We start from the raw sequence: 23,527 nt of genomic DNA on the forward strand, positions 1-23,527 counted from the left end.
GCGTCAGAGGTGAAGTGGTGATACTTATATGTTAGTTCACTTACAAAACACTATACCCGGCGAGCATGCTGCGTGTTAACGCACAATCATCCAAAACAGAAAGCATTCCTATTAAGTAACTGTCACTGCGAGTCATGGTGTGTAACGTGGATTTGACTCATCTGTATCTCATACACGTTAGAACTAACGAAATTTAAAGGCTTTTACACGCAAATTATACTTGTTATGTTTCATTCCACAGGTGCAGTGAAGTAATGTGAGTATGATTAATAACATAAGCGTACGTAGAGAAGGGCTTTTGCCAGTTCCCATCTACGCTGATGTATTTTACTCAACCTCGTATTGTATTCTAAATGTTCCTATATCTCATTTTATTCACTTAATACTTCTATGATGTTTTTGTACTTAACGTCTTCGATTCTAAGAGACTGTACCATGCAGTGAGTGCCGTAGATCTTGTAGGACGATCTGAAATTTTGAACTTTCTCACACATTCATCTTCCAATCTTATTGGTTCATGCTACAATCTTTAATTTGGAAAGTAAGTTATTTGTACTTTTTCTCGGCATTTTTGATACGCACATCATAAAAGTTTTGCATCACCTCGGTTCCGAGAGTTCCGGAACTTGTACAGAAAATTGGAATATAGATCAAGATAAACATCATTTCCGCCCTTTTTATTGCTCATGAAAACCACACATTGCATGTTGTAGCACCATACAGCGAGACCTTCAGAGGTGGTGGTCCAGATTGCTGTACACACCGGTACCTCTAATACCCAGTAGCACGTTCTCTTTAACTGATGCATGTCTGTATTCGTCGTGGCATACGATCCACAAGTCCAGATTGTCCCACTCCTCAACGGCAATTCGGCGTAGATCCCTCAGAGTGGCTGGTGGGTCACGTCGTCCATAAAAAGCCTTTTTCAATCCATCCCAGGCATGTTCCATAGGGTTCATGTTTGGAGAACATGCTGGCCGCTCTAGTCGAACGATCTCGTTATTCTGATGGAAGTAATTCACAAGATGTGCACGATGGGGGCACGAATTGTCGTCCATGAAGACGAATGCCTCGCCAGTATGCTGCCGATATGGTTGCACTATCGATACGAGGATGGCATTCACGTATCGTACAGTCGTTACGGCGCCTTCCATGACCACCAGCGGCGTACGTCGGCCCCACATAATGCCACCCCAAAACAGCAGGGAACCTCCATCTTGCTGCACTCAATGGACGGAGTGTCTAAGGCGTTCAGCCTGACTGGGTTGTTTGAAACCAAATGTCCGATGATTGTCTGGTTGAAGGCATATGCGACGCTCATCGGTGAAGAGAACGCGATGGCAATCCTGAGCGATCCATTCGGCATGTTGTTGAGGCCCATCTGTGCCGCGCATGGTGTCGTGGTTGCAAAGATGGAACTCGCCATGGACGTCGGGAGTGAAGTTGCGCATCATGCAGCCTATTGCGCAGAGTTTGAATCGTCACACAACGTTCTGTGACTACACTAAAGGCATTGTTCAACATGGTGGCGTTGCTGTCCAAGTTTCTCCGAGCCATAATCAGTAGGTAGCGGTAATCCACTGCAGTAGTAGCGCTTGAGCGGCCTCAGCGAGGCATGTCATCGACAGTTCCTGTCTCTCTGTATCTCCTCCATGTCCGACCAACATCGCGTTGGTTCATTCCACCTGGACACTTACCTTGTTGAGAGCCCTTCCTGGCACGAAGTAACAATTCGGACGCAATCGAACCGCGGTATTGACCGTCTAGGCATGGTTGAACTACAGACAACACGAGCTGTATACCTCCTTCCAGGTGGATTGATTGGAAATGATCAGCTGTCGGACTCCCTCCGTCTAATAGGCACTGCTCATGCATAGTTGTTTACATCTTTTGGCGGATTTAGCGACATCTCTGAACAGTCAAAGGGACTGTGTCTGTGATACAATATAAGCACTCAACGTTTATCTTGAGGAGTTCTGGGAACTGGGACGATCAAAACTTTTTTTGATGTGTGTATTTGAAACCCGACTAGTTACTCACTGTATTAGTAACCGCAGTTGAATGAAGTGGTCATTTGAAGCCTAAGTAAACCAATCTGAGCTGTCTTTACTTGTTTTACGGTGTGATGTGGTGCAGCAATGAGAGCATTGAAGTCGCGTTCGGGAGGAGCAGGATTCGAATCGCCGTCCGAACATCCGGATATAGTTCTGCCTTGATTTTACAAAAAGGCCTGACAGCTCCTTTAAATTTTTAGTATCGGTTTCCTGCCATACGTCCAATTTCCGTCTCTAACGATCTCAATGTTGACGCGGCAGTAAACCTTCATTTTCCTCTCTTCCTCTGTTATTTGGTTTGAAGTCTGAATATTTAGTATTATATCAGTTCCTGTTTTGTTCCTGCAGGAATACGTTGTCCTTTTTTACTTTCTGGCTGCAGAACACGTCTGGCGTTCTATCTGCTCCTTCTGTTCGTTTCTGCAATGTTTTCATCTTATCGACCTGTACCTTACCGTATTCATAAGACAATGTTTCTTGCATTTATAAGTAATTAACTTCATGGTCAGGCAGTTTTTGCGGATTAAGCGCAGCTGGTGAAATGTTGCAGCTTCATATTGCTGCTTAATTCTAGATTAATGACTTTACTTTGACTTTTGTTACAGTTATTCCCTCTGTTTACTAGCTGGGGAAGCCGACCCATGGTATTCATGCATGGTGCAGTCTTTATGAATCAGTGACACTGAGTATTAAAGCCGGCCGGTGTGGCCGTGCGGTTCTAAGCGCGTCAGTTTGGAACCGCGTGACCGCTACGGTCGCAGGTTCGAACCCTGCCTCGGGCATGGTTATGTGTGATGTCCTTAGGTTAGTTACGTTTAAGTAGTTCTAAGTTCTAGGGGACTGATGACCTCATTAGTTAAGTCCCATAGTGCTCAGAGCCATTTGAACCATTTGAGTATTAAAACCACGCCAGATGTACTCATGGGAATAAAACTAGAAAGTAGTTATACAAATTTTCGAAAGAACTACATTTCAGTAGTAATGGAGAAGTCTGTCATTGATAACATTCTTATTGAAATTATTTATTGTCCGACGCACTCACATAAAATTCTGTCGTTACCGGTCACCATCAGATCTGAATGATAAGCTCCAGCGCCATTTCTGAATCCAACGCAGCACCAGAGGTCAACGCAGCACCAGCGGTGGCGAAAGCAGTGTGCTAAACAGGTGATCTTCGATTACTGACATTCAGTGACTTGGTGACCAAAGCGGTTGATATTCCCAGACAGATTTAAATATGCAATTGTCAGGCCAGCTGTATTAAGTCTTGGGCATACACACTGAAGTTTGCCTGGGAATATCAACCGATGCTTCATGCTTTGCTCAACGAGTTATTGAATATCATTGTCGTAAAGCACCTGTTTAGCCTCACCGCTGATGCTGAATTCCGAATCGACGCCTGGGCTTGTCCCTCAGATCTGAAAATTACCGGTGACGGCCGAGACTGACAATTTCCTATCGATATTTTACGTGGATTTTCCGCATAATCAATCATATTAGAAGCTTATATCTACGCCCAAGAAATATCACACAGTATGTTATAGATACGACTATACACTGCTGTAAAATAATTTTTTATCACTGTTTATCTTAACATCCCAAAATTAGAGTATATGTTGAGGAGGAGATAAAGATAGTTAAGGAAGGGTTGTAAGAAGGGGAAGTGCTCCCTTCTGTAAGGAGCAAACAGCAGAACTCGTTATTTGCCACACACGCCACACCCGTCGCTGTATAAATGAGGTGCGCACTTCAATTACACAGGGTGATTTCGTGATGATGTTTCCAACTTTTAGCGATAATGAAGAACGGTAAATCTATCAATCTGAGATGAGGGACGCTGGTCCCGAAACGACCTAGTCGAAAGTTACAAGTGAAAGTCTTTCTGATACCCCTGACTGTGGAATACATGTGCTGGTAGTGTTGTTGCTAAGATTGGCTTCAAATGGCTCTGAGCACTATGGGACTTAACATTTGAGGTCATCAGTCCCCTAGAACTTAGAACTACTTAAACCTAACTAACCTAAGGACATCACACACAGCCATGCCCGAGGCAGGATTCGAACCTGCGACCGTAGCGGTCGCGCGGTTCCAGACTGAAGCGCCTAGAACCGCTCGGCCACTCGGGCCGTCTGCTAAGATTATAAGATAAGCAATTTTCAGAGGTGGTACCAGGGACCAAAACAAGAAATACGTATAGAAAACATGGGTCCCGAAGTGCGTACCTTAAGAACTATGAGCACTCCATTTCCGATGCTGTAAAACCCATCTCGTTTTTTCAGATTCTTTGGTTTTCACTTTTTAGAGGAGATGGTATGGACCAAAACAAGAAAACAATGTTCAGTAAACAAGGGCTCTGAAATCCATACCTTAAGAGCTACTGTGACACCCAACTCTTCTACTCAACAAGTGCCCATAGCTCTTAAAGTATGGATGTTATACACCGTATTTACTAGACTTTTCCCTTGTTTTGCTGAATACTACGTCCTCCAAACACATGGAAACTAAATATCTCCCAGTAGAAGAGATGTTTCACAGTAGCCAAGATTAACAAGTGCTCATAGGTCTTAAGTTATGCATTGTATGGTCCATGTTTACTAGACTTTTCTTTCCTGTTTTGGTCGATACTACCACCTCTGAAAGTTTCCTACCCTAAAACCGAAACCACAACAGTATAGGTACATGTAATCCACTGTCAGAGATATCAGAACGATTTTCGCATACAACCTTCGACTCGATTGTTTTCGGACCAGAGTCCTTTACCCCAAACTGATACCTTTACCCTCCTCCATTATCCCTAAAAGTTTGTAACATCATCACGGAACCACCTTGTATATGACAACCTTACTCAAATAGTCAATCTTATAAAAATTTACACGTTGAATTTCGAAGACAATATGCAGCACTTCGTGCAATCTCCCTGTTCATCCTCGAGTAATAAATTGTATGCTTCTGCTATAAAATGCTGCTTATGAGACACGGAGCTCTTTTGCACTAATCCCTCTTTTATTGTATATTTTTCTTTCAGACCCACAAACACAGTGAACATCGGGATTCAGTACCATAAAATAATATGTATGCCGTGGCTGTAGCGCATGTCCTATCTTGCAGACCCACCCATCTCCACGGAGCACTGCGATTGGCTGTACGGCATCTTCGGGCACGAGACGTCTTGCACGCGCTATTGGACGTGCTGGAACGGCACCTCCACCGAGCAGCTCTGCATCGGCGGCCTTCTCTACAATGAGGACACGCATTCCTGCGACTGGCCCGACAACGTCGACGGCTGCCAGAAGCACCGTAAGCAGCACACGCATCATGAAATTTACTCTCGGCATTACTAGTTACAATAACGAGAAGGGATAGTGTTCAGTGTGACCTGCACGCGATAACTCGATACTCGGTATGACCCGAAGCTACGCCGTATTCTGCCATACGACAAGCATGGTTCAACACATTTTGAAATGACGGCTGTACTCCATTAGTAGGTGTTTATTGGGTTTCCTGGGAATTTACCTAAAGCTAAACCTGAAGCTTTTGGACGATAATTTGGAAATTTGTGGTATGTTCCTATGGGACCAAACTGCTGATGTCATCGGTCCCTAGACTTACATACTACTTAATCTAACATAAACTAACTTACTCTAAGGACAACACACGCACCCATGCCCGAGGGAAGACTCTAACCTCCGACGGGGGGAGCCACGCGAACTGTAGCAAGGCGCCATAAGACCACGCGGCTACCCCGAGCGGCTTGGACGATGAAAGATGCCCATTACTCAAGTCATTTTGACATTAAATGTAACCAGAAGTCTGAAATATCATCATTTTACATTCGCTAAACCCATAAAATTGTCTTTACAAAAATACGAGGTGCATTCAAGTTCTAAGGCCTCCGATTTTTTTTCTCCGGACTGGAAAGAGATAGAAACATGCGCATTGTTTTAAAATGAGGCCGCATTCATTGTCAATACGTCCCAGAGATGGCAGCACCGTACCGCAGATGGAATTTTACCGCCAGCGGCGAGAATGAGAACTGTTTTAAATACTTAAAATGGCGACTTTTTCCCTACTTGAACAGCGTGCAATCATTCGGTTTCTGAATTTGCGTTGTGTGAAACCAATTGAAATTCATCGACAGTTGAAGGAGACATGTGGTGATGGAGTTATGGATATGGCGAAATTGCGTTCGTGGGTGCGACAGTTTAATGAAGGCAGAACATCGTGTGACAACAAACCGAAATAACCTCAGGCTCGCACAAGCCGGTTTGACGACAAGATCGAGAAAGTGGAGAGAATTGTTTTGGGGGATCGCCGAATGACTGTTGAACAGATCGCCTCCAGAGTTGGCATTTCTGTGGGTTCTGTGCACACAATCCTGCATGACGACCTGAAAATGAGAAAAGTGTCATCCAGGTGGGTGCCACGAATGCTGACGGACGGCCACATGGCTGCCCGTGTGGCATGTTGCCAAGCAATGTTGACGCGCAACGACAGCATGAATGGGACTTTCTTTTCGTCGGTTGTGACAATGGATGAGACGTGGATGCCATTTTTCAATCCAGAAACAAAGCGCCAGTCAGCTCAATGGAAGCACACAGATTCACCGCCACCAAAAAAATTTCGGCTAACCGCCAGTGCTGAAAAAATGATGGTGTCCATGTTCTGGGACAGCGAGGGCGTAATCCTTACCCATTGCGTTCCAAAGGGCACTACGGTAACAGGTGCAACCAATGAAAATGTTTTGAAGAACAAATTCCTTCCTGCACTGCAACAAAAACGTCCGGGAAGGGCTGTGCGTGTGCTGTTTCACCAAGACAACGCACCCGCACATCGAGCTAACGTTACGCAACAGTTTCTTCGTGATAACAACTTTGAAGTGATTCCTCATGCCCCCTACTCACCTGACCTGGCTCCTAGTGACTTTTGGCTTTTTCCAACAATGAAAGACACTCTCCGTGGCCGCACATTCACCAGCCGTGCTGCTATTGCCTCAGCGATTTTCCAGTGGTCAAAACTGTAGTGGACTGACAAGACAGCCAGTCCACAATGACGGGTAACCGAAAGGTACGCGTTTACTCTCGCTGACTGGCGTTAGGTCTGAAACAGGATACGTAATGAATGCTATAAAGAAAAGTACGTAGCTGCTGGAATACTTAACTTTAATCCATCATTTGTATACAGCATTCTGGATGATACAAGTGAGACTCTCTCTTGAAATGGTTAATGGCGCCTTGCTAGGTCGTAGCCATGGACTTAGCTGAAGGCTATTCTAACTATCTCTCGGCTAATGAGAGAAAGGCTTCGTCAGTGTAGTCGCTAGCAAAGTCGTCCGTACAACTGGGGCGAGTGCTAGTACGTCTCTCAAGACCTGCCGTGTGGTGGCGCTCGGTCTGCGATCACTGACAGTGGCGACACGCGGGTCCGACATGTACTAGTGGACCGCGGCCGATTTAAAGCTACCACCTAGCAAGTGTGGTGTCTGGCGGTGACACCACAAAAACAGACTCCTAAAGAAGCCTTCGCCGCTGCCATGGAATCATGGCGTCAGCGTTGTGAAAAATGTGTACGTCTCCAGGGCGATTACGTCGAGAAGTAACGCCAGTTTTATCGATTTCGTGTGAGTAGTTAATTAGAAAAAAAATCGGAGGCCTTAGAACTTGAATGCACCTCGTATTTGCCTGCGATCCCAAATTGCGGAGCTAATGACCGTCACGTAAATGAAAGACCATTGAATAAAGATTGAAAATGAAATTTTTACTCATTAAAGTAGTTCGTCACGCTCCAGATTCTCGAGATCTTTTTCGAGGTGTATGCCATATAAGGGGGATATACAGGAAACCATATTCTGAAAATGCCTTCAAAACGTCTAGGCGTTCTTCATACCAGTCCGCGATGATTCAGCATCTTCCATTACAGCTCTGACTCCAGACGAGAGAGAGAAATCAATGAAAATCGTGTACCGGCAAAGCTCTGATCGGGGATCGAAGTTTCTCGCGCCGAAATCCTTGTATAAAATATTAATCAGTTTATTTCCCGAGTCAGGTCTGTGTTGAAGCTAGAATTTTTGACGAAATCGCCCAACTGCTTCCTCACGAACAAATGATTCTCGTGTCTGCTGTTGTTGTGATCATTCATAACCCGTATACGGATTGTGATTGGTCGTTGTAAGTCATAATTACGTAATACTGCCAGACATTGTGTCCATGTCTGCTAAATTTAATTTAATGCGAATATGAGAATAATGCTGATGACGTGACTTGGATACCAGAGTAAACTTTGCGATTTGATGCCACTGCCGTTTCGATACTACTACGTATGTATTCAAATAACTACAAGTTAAACAATAAAAAGGCTAAATGAGCCGCATTTCAGACTCGTACCCTATGTGGTTTCCAGGAACATAACCTGGAACCTCCGCGTCAGTAGCTAGCTAGATGGAGCACTACCATATTTTACGAACCAAAAGACGCACCTTTTTCTTCGAAATATTGACTTCAAAATTCAGGTGCTTCCTATACTTGAAACTTATATAAAATTTATATAAAAGTTAAAATTCCCTCGAGTCTTAAAAATGGCTATATATTCGATGCAGCGGGAAACCTATCTCTATCTGGCAACACTGGATCCAACTGGGAGCAGCAGTGTACCGACGCGATGAACATGAGTTACGGGGATTCACAAGCCTGCTAATATAGTGTCCCTCCCACTCCGCCATTAAAAATCCAGAATACTGTCTAGCCTATGATGAAATACTGCAGTTACTGTATACAGTGCCAGTGAACATGAATTGAAAGTGGTTGTGTTATCGGTAAGAGCGCAATATTTTTGTAGCTAGTTTCGTAATGAAAAAATAAAAGGTATTCATAGCAGCTGAGTGACATATCGACCCTCCACCAACAGAAAAACCATTTGCGATTGGCGGGCTAGTAAAGAAGAAATGGAAAAAATGAAGAAGACTGAAGGTGCAAATAGAGCACTGAATGCGATATGGCCAAAACTAGAAAATGACGTATCGAAATGGATTCAAGGACACCGTGAAAATGGGATTGGAATTAACACAGGAATACACTCTCGTAAGCTTGCGCTACAGTGGCACTTAACAGACTTTAAGGGTGGAGTTTGGTTGGTACTACAGGTTTATGTAGCGTCATGGACTTTAGCATGCGAACCAAAACGAAATTATCTCAGAGAATGCCACAAGAGTACTAAGGGAAAATATTATCTTTCCATCGCTTTATTATTCAACGTCGAAAGAAAACAATTTGGAACTAACTCAAATAGCGAATATTGACGAAACTCCACTGACATTTGATGTGCCGAGTAATAGAACTGTTGCCATGAAATGTGCTAAAACTGTAGCTACAAAAACAAGTGGACATGAAAAAATGCATTAAATTGTTGTCCTTTCATGTTGTACCGACGGTACTAAACTTAAACTAACGATCATTTTCAAGCGCAAAACAGTGCCAAAAGCACATACATGACAAGGGTTGGATGGACGAAACTTGTATGAAATTGTTGATTAACAGAGTGTAGGAGAGAAGGAAAGGTACTTTATTGAAGAAGTGTTCTCTTCTTGTACCAGATCTGTTTAATAGTCATTAGAAAAATGCTGTTGAAGAGAAACTGAGACAGGGAAGTATGGAGCTTCCTGTTATTCCGGGAGAACTTACTCCACAAATGCAACCTTTTGATGTCTCGAAAAATAAACCTTTTAAAGTATATATGAGGGAGGAATGGAACAAATGGATGATGGGTGAAATCCAACATGAATTCACGCCGAAGGGAGCTTTAAAACGACCTTTAATCAAAGAAGTGCGTCAGTGGATAAAACAGTCGTGGCCTAGATTGAGATAAGATATTAATGTTGAATCTTTCAAGAAGTGCGGCATAAGTAACGCTCTCGATGGCAGTGAAGACCATCTTATATGCGAAGCGGACAACGATGACGACGAAGAAGAGGAAGAAGAAGAAAAAAAGAAGTAGAAAGGGCAGATGACAATTTTCAGATATTTTAAGGGATCAGTTCGGTTTAATAAACTAAGAATTTTTTTTGTAGTCTGACTTTGCAGTTTAATAATAAAAACGGTTAAAAAAATTAAAATTTCTTAAAAATTAAGGTGAATCTTATAGTCCGCAGCGTCTTGTAGTCCGTAAAATACGGTAGATGATTGAGGTGGGCAGTAATAATACTCAGACGCATGTGGCAGATTTAGCTACAATTACCACCTCCGAAAAATTAATTTGTTATCTCCTCAACTATTTGACAACATCACCTCTGAGAAATAATTGCGAGCTATTGAGCGATAGAAAGTCGCAGGGCTCCAACATCCACCGAATACACTGGAGAGAGAGAGTGGTTTGAGTCCGTGCCGAAAATTTCTAGTGGGATTTCCTGCCACACGGTACACAACGTTACGTAAACGTGCGTTGCCTATGTAGCCTTTCTCTTAGCGGCACCGGTTCTGGCATATTTAATCAGAAACTGCAGTGTAATGTTCCCAATGATAGTGGACATGTAACGATTTACTCGTTTAGCTGCAAAGTCTTCGAGTATTTCTACAAGTTTTATGATTTTTTGTTAAGTTTGAAGCGATCTTAGATTTCAGCAGATTGTGACACGAAAAAAAAATCATTACGTTAATTCGGAATCCCCTCCCGCGATCCCGTTCTAGCCATTCCGAAAGCTCCGTAGTGTCTACTATCCAGTGTCCATACTCTACAATCATATTATTTGCTAAAGTTTCGACAGAGATATGTCGTGTCATCACTGAGCACAGTTCCTCCGCTCCTCATACTTCTCACAATCAGAATTTTTTCGTGTTAGCCTCCCTCTTTCACAGGTGTTCATACAGCACAGAAAGTCTAAAAATAAGCTTACTTTTAGACAGCACTTTTGCAAATGGAGATTAATTATTTGCCTTTCATTATTGTTTGTTCCATAATAAATCCAAATTACGGTTGTCGAAAGGAATGTCACTAACCTCAAACAATGAAAAATACGTTTGATATTATTTAACTGCACCGTTACTGTCTTTGTAAAATTGTGATTATGGTCACCTTACCTCTGACAATCTGTATGTAGATCGCAGAAAAATCTGCATCCTTTTAAGTTGCTTCATCGAACTTTCCTTGGTTGAGGAAGAATTTGTACAGAATTCATGATCGTAGTTCGAAGAAGCCAGTTTTTATGTTATGTTCGGCGCCTTTCCGTTCTGGTCTAAGATAGAAATGAAATCTTCACCGAATGCTATGTTATCTGCCCCACGTACGGGCTAATATTTTGACACTTCTTACGATGTCTTAAATATTCAAATGAGTTGCGCTTGTCTGGCAAGATGGAACTGGTCATGTTAATACAGATGAGAGCCTACACAGACTAAATGAATGATTGTTCTACAAACCAAACAAAATAGTAATTAAAGAAAAAGACAAACTACAACAGTGACAACAGAAGCGTGTGGTCTTCATTTTTCATTTTCTCTGGTAGTGTTGAAATATTTTAAAATTTGCAGTCTTACGATAGAAACAAGGATTCATAGACGGTGGTACAAATCTGCTGAAACATATTTGAGAGAAAGAAATCTGAAAAAAGTGTTTTGCAATAGGAAGCGAACCAATTACTACGATTGCTTCTACAAGCATGGTTCTCGCTCTCATGAAAAGAAGTTATCGGTGCGTTAAAGTGTCTCAAGTGCCATTTCTGGCAACAGTAGTTAATGGAAATATCTGTTAAGATAAAGAACGAAGCTAAGAAAATCAACTTTTTGTGATCTGCTTATCAACATATGTCGTCTCAGAATACAGTAAAAGTATCCGTGGAGCAATCGACAAGCAGATTGGATATTCACATGTGATATATTTGATTACGATTTTTGAAATAGGTGTCGATTATTATTTTCAGGCATATAAGGGATGACGTCAGGAGCCCTAACAAGTAGCCGTTCACGTAGAAAGTAGTGCTTGTCCGTTTCACTCCTTGTTAACACAACTGGGACAGAACATACGATATCAAGTTGTTTTCGGTGGGCGCCTCCACGATATTATCGATACTGGACCTTTTCAATATTTAGTTTTCCAGTGAAATATTAATCTAGTCCAGCTAACTTGTGTAACAGGCCGATAGAGCCTATTAGTAAGACGTATAGCTGCGGTCTAAGAGTTCCGCATATTTCTACGCTGTATTCCCTCCAGGCCGAGTAGGACTGGCGACTTAGTGAAAGGCGGGAGCATTTGTGGCAGTGGCGATACTACTTTTACCTTGAAGCCGGAGGCCACGGGTAAGGAGGGCACTATCTCAGTCTATCACAAAGCACTGCGGGATATGGGTACGTGGATCTTCATCTCAAGTACTACATCCTGCATCTATCTGGATGTCCGCTACAGGCTATTAAGACTGTAAACGTCCCGTATACTTGAGATTCTTGCCGTGTACGCTTCGGCATAATGACGAAACTGTTGAAATAACGTAACTGAAATCTTAGCTAAATAACCTATTCTCTGCCTGTTCATGAATCATACCTTGGGATTGTCAGGGTAGTTCTCGACAGCAAGTTATAGCCATTTAATGGGTTAATTATCTGTCTCAAATGATCTCACTGGGTTATAAATCGTTGTCTGAAAAACAAATCGCACAACCAAAAATATGTAATTGCAGCTGGGCATGTTAAGACGCAGAGGAATGCATCCAGATACATAGCTCCCATACTAACAAGCTAATTCCATTAAGACTACGAGAAAGGAAAACATTTGACGCTGTAGAGCCATTGACGTCTTTATAGTAGTACTGCCACATAACAGGGACATAACTATTTACTTTTTTACCATATATTGCCCCGCTTCCAGCATTAAAATATCAGAAATGATATTAAGCTAAGAGACGTATGTAATTCTCGTACGAAGCCAGTAATACCGTGGCCATTGTAAAAATCTAGTGGCACCGGCTGAGTCTCGTGGAATTGTTATCAGAGAGCTGGAATGGTAAGAGACGGGTTAGTATCTGTCTAAAACTGCCATTACGTACGCATCAAGCAGAACTACGTGTTGAATGAAGCACAAACCGAATACGCTTTTCGTATTGGCAATCGAAGGTCTGGGGGACTCTCTACTTAAACATCACTTAGTGAAAGGGTTTCACGAGTCAAGCACAGAAGCTTTATAGGAAGAACTAGATATTAGAGAATTTGCTAAACTGTTCAAGCTCTACATTTATTCTATTCGATGACAGCGAACCGTGACTAACTCTTTTTACGGAATGCAGCTATCCTTGGCAAGTATCGGAGACGGAGAACCAGTCTTGTCGCTACAAGAGATGCTCTGAGCTAGTAGAGTGCAGAACACTACTTAGAGAATTTCTTACGCTGGGTGTATGCTTTAAAGTACTGGAACTAACTAACCAGCTTCGTGATTACCAAAGCACCTGCTGTTTTGCATGATTGTAAGAGCCCATTTGTAACGTCCTCACTTACCGTCCTCCAGTGAGTTAAAAAGATAGTAAAAGACGAATTATGTTGGTGCATGGTCCATATTATGAATAAATGAGGGGTTACAAACAAATTGTTGTAGCAGCAAAGAGGCGTATCGTGTCCTAACAACTATTCCTTAGCTTAAGAACATATTTCTGATTAGGCAATGTGATATTTTAACAGGAGACGCAATTATGCCCCACGGACATGTATTACACGGCATTTATCTCAGATGGGAAGACCCAATTATTGAGTTTGTGGCGCACACATAACAGTTCGTTGCTTTATCAGAGAGTGATCTTCTAACTGAAAGACAAATGTCGATTCGTGTTGGAATGTACCCCTTTTATGGCTGACGATGAGATGTTAATAATGATTATCAAAGAATTGTTAAGTGGTCCTCTGAAAATGGACTCTCCCTTAATTTTGAGAAAACACGCTGTATTCAGTTCCGTACAACAACCAGTCATACCAACAGTTGACGTAACTCATGAACAGGAGTCAGTAGATAAGGTAGAATGTTCCATATTTTTGGGTGTACATTTTGACGAAAACTTGAACTGGAAGAAGCACACTACATAGCTTCTCAAACAATTAAGTTCAGTTGCGTTCTTCGTATAATTGTTAGTCTTGGAAACAAACGAATCACACTTCTGATATATTATGCATATTTCCACTCAATAATGTCTTACGGAATAATCTTCTGCGGTAACTCATCACTTAGAAAGAATGTATTGCGCAAAAGTGCAATGTGTGGTGTTCGCTCGCTGTCGACATCTAGATACCTTTCCAATGAGTTGGCATTTTAACTGCACTATCACAATACATATAGCGTAGCCAGAATGGGATTTTCACTCTGCAGCGGAGTGGGCGCTGATATGAAACTTCCTGACAGATTAAAACTGTGTGTCGGACCGAGACTCGAACTCGGGACCTTCGCCTTTTGCTGGAAAGTGCGCTGCCATCTGAGCTACCCAAACACGACTCACGAACCCTCCTCACAGTTTCAGTTCTGCCAGTACCTCGTCTCCTACCTTCCAAACTTCGTAGAAGCTCTTCTGCGAACCTTGCAGAACTAACACTCCTGGAAGAAAGGATATTGCGGAGACATGACTTAACCACAGGCTGGGGGATGTTTCCAGAATGGGGGATGTTTCTCATTCTGGAAACTGTCCCTGTTGCAACATATCGGTAAAATGAATACCACGCTAGACTAACCTGAAATCGTTCTGTCAAATGGGCACGTAAAATTTAATTTCAAATTTTTTAATTTTTATCTTTTTATTTTTTTTTTGTAACTGCAAACAAACAGGTCTACGCTGGGTGTCGCATGAAAAACGTGATAAGCAGCATTTGTTTGCACTGACTCCACCTACACGTTGCAAAAACAAAATTGCAAAATACTAGAGCAAATGCGCCTGTTAACTCTTAGGAGAGACATCCTCTATATTCGCTACTGAAATTCTCCGTAAGTAACCCATCACAATTCGAGAAGAATGGTGATGTCCAAGCCTACAATACTAGAGAAAAAATGACCTTAATTATTATTATTGAAGCTGTCATTGGCTCAGAAATGAGCTCTGCAAGTAGCAGCAGAAACTTCAAATCATTTGCCCAATAAGATAAAATGTATTGCATGAGTAGGACTAAAAAGTTATGTGTTCATTAATGTTAACATTAATGTTACCTATCCTGTATCCTGACCCTTCCACGTCATTTCGATAAAAGAACCGTTCAAGTGAACTATGGAACACTTAACTAACTAATTAACTTAACCTATTACATGCCGTAAGGTATCAATGAATTTCTTGCACGTGTATGATCGATCTATCTCGGGTTTATTGTTCCGGCAGTGTTAGTTGTATGTCAATAGTGATACACTACAGTATGGATACGTTTACTGATAAAGAGTTTTCAAAACTTGCACACAAAAATTACTGTGGTAGTCATCGCTGCAGAAAAGCTCAGCATAGCGCCGTTGTGCAACTGTACAATTGCACATGTGAACCCAGACACGAGGTGCACATCGGCCAACTCTTCAACGGTAAACGTACCCTTGCTGCTGGGTATAGCTGTTAGCGTACAACTGACATTGCCGCAAAAACAAACTGTAGACGAAACGGGGCAGTATTGAATGCAAGATCGAGAACGAAGCCGCGCGGAGTGGCCGCGCGGTTTGAGGCGTCACGTCAGGGACTGCGTGGCCCCTCCCGTCGGAGGTTCGAGTCCTCCCTCGGGCATGGGTGTATGTGTTGTTCTTACCATAAGTTAGTTTAAGCAGTGTGTAAGTCTAGGGACCGATGACTTAAGCAGTTTGGTCCCTTAGGAATTCACACACATTTGAACATTCGAGAGCGAAGAGTTTGTTGTTGCTGTGGTCTTTAGTCCGAAGATCTGCATGCCTCTCCGTCTCCGAATAACTACTGCAACTTACATCCTTCTCAATCTGCTAACTGTATTCATCTCTTGGCCTCCCTCGATAATTCCCCCCACCCCCCTCCATACCTCCCTCCAATACTAGACTGGTGATCCCTTGATGTTTCATAATGTGTTCTATCAACCGATACCTTTTTCTAGTCAGGTTGTGCCACGAATTTCTTATCTCCCCATTTCTACTCAGTACCTCCTCATTAGTTACGTGATCTACCCATCTAATTTCCAGCATTCATCTGTAGCACCATGTTTCAAACGCTTCTTTTCTCTTCTTGTCTAAACTGTTTATCTGCATGTTTCACTTCAATACATGGCTGCAGTCCATACAAATACATGCAGAAAAGACTTCCTAACACTTATATCTACCGGGTGATCAAAAAGTCAGTATAAATCAGAAAACTTAGTAAACCAAGGAATAATGTAGATAGAGAGGTAAAAATTGACACACATGCTTGGAACGACATGGGGTTTTATTACAAAAAAAAAAAAAAAAACATATTGTTAGACTCGTGAAGGATCTCTTGCTCAGCCACCACTTTCGTCATGCTTGGCCTCCCAGGTCCTCAGACCTCAGTCCGTGCGATTATTGGCTTTGGGGTTACCTGAAGTCGCAAGTGTATCGCGATCGACCGACATCTCTAGGGATGCTGAAAGACAACATCCGACGCCAATGCCTCACCATAACTCCGGACATGCTTTACAGTGCTGTTCACAACATTATTGCTCGACTACAGCTATTGTTGAGGAAAGATGGTGGACATATTGAGCATTTCCTGTAAAGAACATCATCTTTGCTTTGTCTTACTTTGTTATGCTAATTGTTGCTATAATGATCAGATGAAGCGCCATCTGTCGGACATTTTTTGAACGTTTTTTTTTTTTTTGGTTCTAATAAAGCCTCATGTCATTCCAAGCATGTGTGTCAATTTGTACCTCGCTATCTACATTATTCCGTGATTTATACAGTTTTCAAATTTATACTGACTTTTTGATCACCCAGTATATTCGATGTTAAATTTTTCTTCTTCAAAAACGCTTCTCTTGCTATTTCCAGTCTGCATTTCATACCCTTTCTACTTCGACTATCACCAGTTATTTTGCTGCCCAAGTAACAAAACATATCTAGTACCGCAGTTTAATAAATACACTCACGACACTGTCTGGTGCGAAAGGTGTTACTGTCTGACAGCTATAGCTATACTAGCGCTCCAAGCGGAGAGAAAGCAGATAGTTACACGCGTCGTAAGGATAATGCGTGTTTTTAATTATTCTCTACGTAATTAACGGAATAATGACTATATTTTTGCGTTCCATTGTGTTATTAATTTACCAAGCTTCATGAAATATCGTGAAATATAAGTAAAAACAACCGAATCACACTGATTCAATGATATAAGCTGCAACTCATTCATGAAGAAATACTCTCGAATATGTCTATATTTTCAGCTCATTCCGCTGAAAGCAATCCTCTCCTCCCTCCTTGTTTTCCCCCTCCTCCAGCCCCCCCCCCCCCCCCATCTGCCCTTGGCTACGGAGTGTCATCTTTGTGCCGACATTTTCGTGCAGTGTTTTACAGTGAGTGTTCCGTGTTGTGTGTCTTTTGGGAAGTGTTGCGAACGGCCATCTTACTGTCGCTGGGTGTGATTTTTTATCTCTTGCGAACAGAAACCAGACTGTCGCCATGTTTTTTTAATTGTGTGTCTACTATGTTACTTGTCTGATTCCTGTGTATTTTATTAACATTGCCAACCCCTTTACTTTCTCTTTTTACTTTCCACAATTTTCCGCCATTTTACACTTTAAGTCACCGTTTTACCGCCTGTTTTTCTTGTTTCTTTTCTTCTTCCGTTTTTAAAAAAGTCTGTAGGCTGTAGAGCAGCGTACTAAGCTACTGCCAGCACGCCCCCTTCGGGGGGGGGGGGGGGGGGGGAGGGGGGGGGAAATTGAAAGTCAATAAAGGAAAAAAAACAACTGAAAGCAAGAGAATATAAACACAGTTCATGCATGAGAAGCATATATTTCTGTTGTTGTCTGTTGTTATTATCATAGCCACTTTCGATGAGACTTAAAATTCTTTTGTACAGTCAAATGATTAGTTCGTTTTTACACAGCTATCGACTTTCTAATACACGAATATTCTTGCAAATGCAATTACTTTTGCTTCAAAAGCGAACGTGTTGAAGCTTCTTGCACTAATTGTGGAATTGATTTCTCCTATGTTGGGAAAAAATTGCGAGGGCTATTCGGAAAGTAATGTCTGATTGGGTGCAAAGTGAAAACCACAGTGAAAATCCGATGAAGTTTTACACAGATGTGTTGGGTATTGTCTCTAGCATGTGTCACGTTATTCTTTTGAGTTGTGAGCGCACAGTGAGTACGTAAAGATGCCAAGAACAATAGCGTCTCCCGCCAAGTATGAAGGCCTGGTGTGAGATTTCGCCTGAATTCATGTAGCCCACAAAACATAGCTGTCATACGGTTCCTTCTGCATGACAATTCTCGGTCGCACTCTGAAGGGGCAATGAAGATGTTCCTACAACGTTTTTGATGGGAAGTATTTGGTCACCCACAATAGAGCCCCTAATTGACTCTCCCTGAATTTAATCTCCGCTCACATGAATCGCTATGAAGGCAACGTTGTGGCACAGACAACGAGCTGTAAACCAGCGTAGAGAATTGACAGGAAGCGCAGGTGGCTTCCTTCTACGACGAGGGTATTGGAAAGTTGGTACAACGCTACGACAAACGTCTAAATCGGAGCGCCGGCTATTAAGAGAAGTAGCTGGAAGGTGTAGCTAACTGTTGCAAATAAAACATATTTGATTTTCACAGTGGTTTCCATTTTGTGACTGATCGAACGTTTATTTCCGAGTAGGCCTTGTATATTGCTTTTAACGATTTATTATCACATCTGTGTGGTTTTCCCTTAAGCTACAGTTGTGAGGTATTATTTGATACGTTAAGTAATGTAGATATTACATTCCATATAGGTTTCCCACATACCACATTCACTGACTTGGCTGAAACTGAAGCGAACGAAACTCTGCTATTATGGATAATGTACATCTTTATGCAAAACATCAGGCCGTCTGGTGTTTACTACAATTTTTTTATTATTGAAGGAAAACGACATTATCTCGTAAGCGTCTGTACGTTACAAGAGAATCGTAAATAAGCTGTCCTGTGATGCACCCTTTATTATCTGCGAGGATCCTTAGAGGAAACTAAATCACAAATGTATTAAATGAATTTGTAATTACGAATAAGGACTATCATCAGCTGTAGAATGGAATTACGATAGTGAAAATTCGTGTCCGACCGGGACTCGAACCCAGATTTCCCACTTATCACGAACGGTCGCCTTACCATTTGGCTATCCGTGCACGACTCACGAACAAACCCAAACTTCCATATGTCTTAAGCCATGCGTCTACGACCAGTACTCGTATATACATTATGTAGGAGTACTGGTTTCTACATGCACAAGCTGCTTCCACGTACAACGTCTAACCTGTACGGGAATATGCATAGTGGATGTACGAGTACCGGTCGTAGACGCATGGCTGACAAATACACTGCTGGCCATTAAAAGTGTTACACCACGAAGATGATGTGCTATAGACGCGAAATTTAACCGACAGGAAGAAGATGCTGTGATATGCAAATGTTTAGCTTTGCTAACCGATTTCTCATACACAAACAACAGTTGACCGGCGCTGCCTGTTGAAACGTTGTTGTGATGCCTCGTGTAAGGAGTAGAAATGCGTACCATCACGTTTCCGACATTGATAAAGGTCGGATTGTAGCTTATCGCGATTGCGGTTTATCGTATCGCGACATTGCTGCTCCCGTTGGTCGAGATCCAATGACCGTTAGCAGAATATGGAATCTGTGGGTTCAGGACGGTAATATGGAACGCCGCGCTGGATCCCAACGGCCTCGTATCACTTGCAGTCGAGATGACAGGCATCTTATCCACATGGCTGTAACGGATCGTGCAGCCACGTCTCGATCCCTGAGTCAACAGATGGGGACGTTTGCAAGACAACAACCATCTGCACAAACAGTTCGACGACGTTTGCAGCAGCATGGACTATCAGCTCGGAGACCGTGGTTGCGGTTACCCTTGACGCTGCATCACAGACAGGAGCGCATGCGATGGTGTACTCAACGACGAACCTGGGTGCACGAATGGCAAAACGTCATTTTTTCGGATGAATCCAGGTTCTGTTTACAGCATCATGACGGTCGAAGCAGTGTTTGGCGACATCGCGGTGAACCCACATTGGAAGCGTGTAATCGTCATCGCCATACTGGCGTATCACCCGGCGTGATGGTATGGGGTGCCTTTGGTTACACGTCTAGGTCACCTCTTGTTCGCATTGACGGCACTTTGAACAGTGGACGTTACATTTCAGATGTGTTACGACCCGTGGTTGTACCCTTCATTCGATACCTGCGAAACCGTACATTTCAGCAGGATAATGCAGGACCGCATGTTGCAGGTCCTGTACGACAGAAAATGTTCGACTGCTGCTCTGGCCAGCACATTCTCCAGGTCTCTCATCAACTGAAAACGTCTGGTCAATGGTGGCCGAGCAACTGGTTCATCACAATACGCCAGTCATTACTCGTGGTGAACTGTGGTATCGTGTTGAAACTGCATGGGCAGCTGTACCTGCACACGCCATCCAAGCTCTGTTTGACTCAATGCCCAGGCGAATCAAGGCCGTTATTACTGCCAGAGGTGGTTTTTCTGGGTACTGATTTCTCAGGATCTGTTGTTGTTGTTGTGGTCTTCAGTCCTGAGCCTGGTTTGATGCAGCTCTCCATGCTACTCTATCCTGTGCAAGCTTCTTCATCTCCCAGTAACTACTGCAACCTACATCCTTCTGAATCTGCTTAGTGTATTCTTCTCTTGGTCTCCCTCTACGATTTTTACCCTCCTTGCTGCCCTCCAATAGTAAATTGGTGATCCCTTGATGCCTCAGAGCCGGCCGGAGTGGCCGTGCGGTTCTAGGCGCTACAGTCTGGAGCTGAGGGACCGCTACGGTCGCAGGTTCGAATCCTGCCTCGGGATGGATGTGTGTGATGTCCTTAGGTTAGTTAGGTTTAATTAGTTCTAAGTTCTAGGCGACTGATGACCTCAGAAGTTAAGTCGCAGAGTGCTCAGAGCCATTTGAACCATTTTTTTGATGCCTCAGAACATGTCCTACCAACCGGTCCCTTCTTCTTGTCAAGTTGTGCCATAAACTCCTCTTCTCCCCAATTCTATTCAATACCTCGTCATTAGTTATGTGATCTACCCATCTAATCTTCAGCATTCTTCTGTAGCACCACATTTCAAAAGCTTCTATTCTCTTCTTGTCCAAACTATTTATCGTCCACGTTTCACTTCCATACATGGCTACACTCCATACAAATACTTTCAGAAACGACTTCCTGACTCTTAAATCGATACTCGATGTTAACAAATTTCTCTTCTTCTGAAACGCTTTCCTTGCCATTGCCAGTCTACATTTTATATCCTCTCTACTTCGACCATCATCAGTTATTTTGCTCCCCAAATAGCAAAACTCCTTTACTACTTTAAGTGTCTCATTTCCTAATCTAATTCCCTCAGCATCACCCTAGTTAATTCGACTACATTCCATTATACTTGTTTTGCTTTTGTTGATGTTCATCTTATATCTTCCTTTCAAGACACTACCCATTCCGTTCAACTGCTCTTCCAAGTCCTTTGCTGTCTCTGACAGAATTACAATGTCATCGGCGAACCTCAAGGTTTTTATTTCTTCTCCATGGATTTTAATACCTCAGGATCTATGCACCCAAATTGCGTGAAAATGTAAAATCACATGTCAGTTCCAGTATAATATATTTGTCCAATGAATACCCGTATATCGTCTGCATTTCTTCTTGGTGTAGCAATTTTAATGGCCATTAGTGTAGTTCCTTCAGCAATAAACTGTTGTACTAGATTTGCTTTTGAGAAGGCTAAAGTACGTTTTGTTGTCATTTTTAGCGCTGTGTAACGAGGACGCGAACGGCAACGTGCCGCTGGGCAAGTCGTGCAACCGGTACTGGCAGTGCCAGGGCGGCTACCCGCGGCTGCAGCGCTGCCCGGCCATGCTGGTGTTCGACCGGCGGTCGCTGCGCTGCGTGGTGCCGCCCACGGAGGACTGCGACGTGCCCACGACGCAGGCGCCGCCGCCCGAGGAGCTGGACGACCGCAACGTGCCGGGGCCGGCACGCGGCCGCGAGCAGCCTCTCGACCTGCCGCCCGGAGCCCTGCCCATCCCGCTGCGGCCGCGCCCGCGCAACTAGGCCACTCGCCGCTCTAATTTATCGTGCTCTAGCTGTAGCTCACCTCTCCTATCTAATGGACTCTGTTCTAGTGTATAAGAGAACGGGCGTGAATGGCGCGCCGTGTGCTGTCGTCCTATCCGGGCAATAGCGTCGTTTATTTCTTCCACACTTTCACGTTTGAGAGGCCGAGTGTGAAAGCAAAACCCGATTTTAAAAAATTTTCTTCATTAATCTGCCGACGATACGACTCTAGCGCGTATTCCATTAACTCTCGGCCACATGATTTGCAGCTAGTTTACCTGAGGATATCTTTAAACGATTATGTGGAGAAAAAAAAAATCAAAAAATCGTACTCCTCTCTAGAGCCAGTTATCATTCGGGTTTTTACTTAGAAATGGCAACCTGTGCGAAGTGGAAGGCTTTTCTTATCGCTAAGTGCCAGTAGTAACAAAAGCTCACCAACCGCGGGCAAAATTTTTGCCAATAGATATGAAAATGTTGAGGGAAAGAGATGAGTAGGAGGGGGCGGGGGCGTTATGACCCAGCGCTATAAGCAACACATTAACGAAACCGCCTCGTTACGACTTACGTCTTTCCCCTTACCTTAGATAAATGCTAAATTTCCGTCCAGATTTAACTACGGGTCAATATTTGTCACATTACGGTATATTTATCGAGTAAGTATTCCTTGCTACTGCCTACAGCTTATTCGAAGAAAATAAAATTATATCGCTCGTTTTAACACCAAAAACCGACGGTCTGAGTCTTGATGCACCTCACCCAAGAAGGAAATTTTGTGATATATAGTCAAACAGTAAATGAAACTTTAGACAATAGTTTTCAATCTTACGGCAGATGTCCTCCCGAAATAATTTTCCTGTGGTGTATATAAAATAAACTTTAACCGCCTGAAGATCCTCGTTTTCAGTCTTCCAGTGTCTCTGTACACTTTGAAAAGTTCAAATACTCTTTACATTTTATCTTATATATGTAGACTAAATAATGTGTTACATTTTCTGTTGTGTAATTATTTGATATTCATTGTAGAATTCTCATAGTATTTCCCATCACTTTGTATCCGTGTATTTCAACCGTAAAAGTCTCTTCATTTTCGTATACCTGTTCATCACTCATTAATGTTTGTCAAAGGAAACTAATGATTTCTTTTCATTCTAATTAAGACTGATTTTGTATTAGCTTTTTCCCAGCCAGCAATAGAGATAAATCGTTTTGTTCATGTTTCTAGTTACAACTTAACAGTTCGTT

The 23,527-nt window shown here is 42.8% G+C and overlaps 1 protein-coding gene across 1 annotated transcript in view; it reads left to right on the forward strand.

Moving 5' to 3' along the window:
• The window catches only part of LOC126183791 (protein obstructor-E-like), a 91,587-nt gene extending 68,908 nt beyond the window's left edge, over nt 1-22,679 (forward strand). Inside the window, exons 3-4 of the mRNA XM_049926030.1 lie at nt 5,163-5,351; nt 21,978-22,679. Coding sequence (XP_049781987.1) covers nt 5,163-5,351; nt 21,978-22,279 — 491 coding nt within the window. The 3' untranslated portion in view covers nt 22,280-22,679. The remainder of the gene's footprint in view (nt 1-5,162; nt 5,352-21,977) is intronic.
• The last annotated feature ends 848 nt before the right edge of the window (nt 22,680-23,527 follow it).

The sequence above is a fragment of the Schistocerca cancellata genome, chromosome 4 (genome assembly GCF_023864275.1).
Source record: "Schistocerca cancellata isolate TAMUIC-IGC-003103 chromosome 4, iqSchCanc2.1, whole genome shotgun sequence".
In the NCBI taxonomy this organism is placed as follows: domain Eukaryota; kingdom Metazoa; phylum Arthropoda; class Insecta; order Orthoptera; family Acrididae; genus Schistocerca; species Schistocerca cancellata.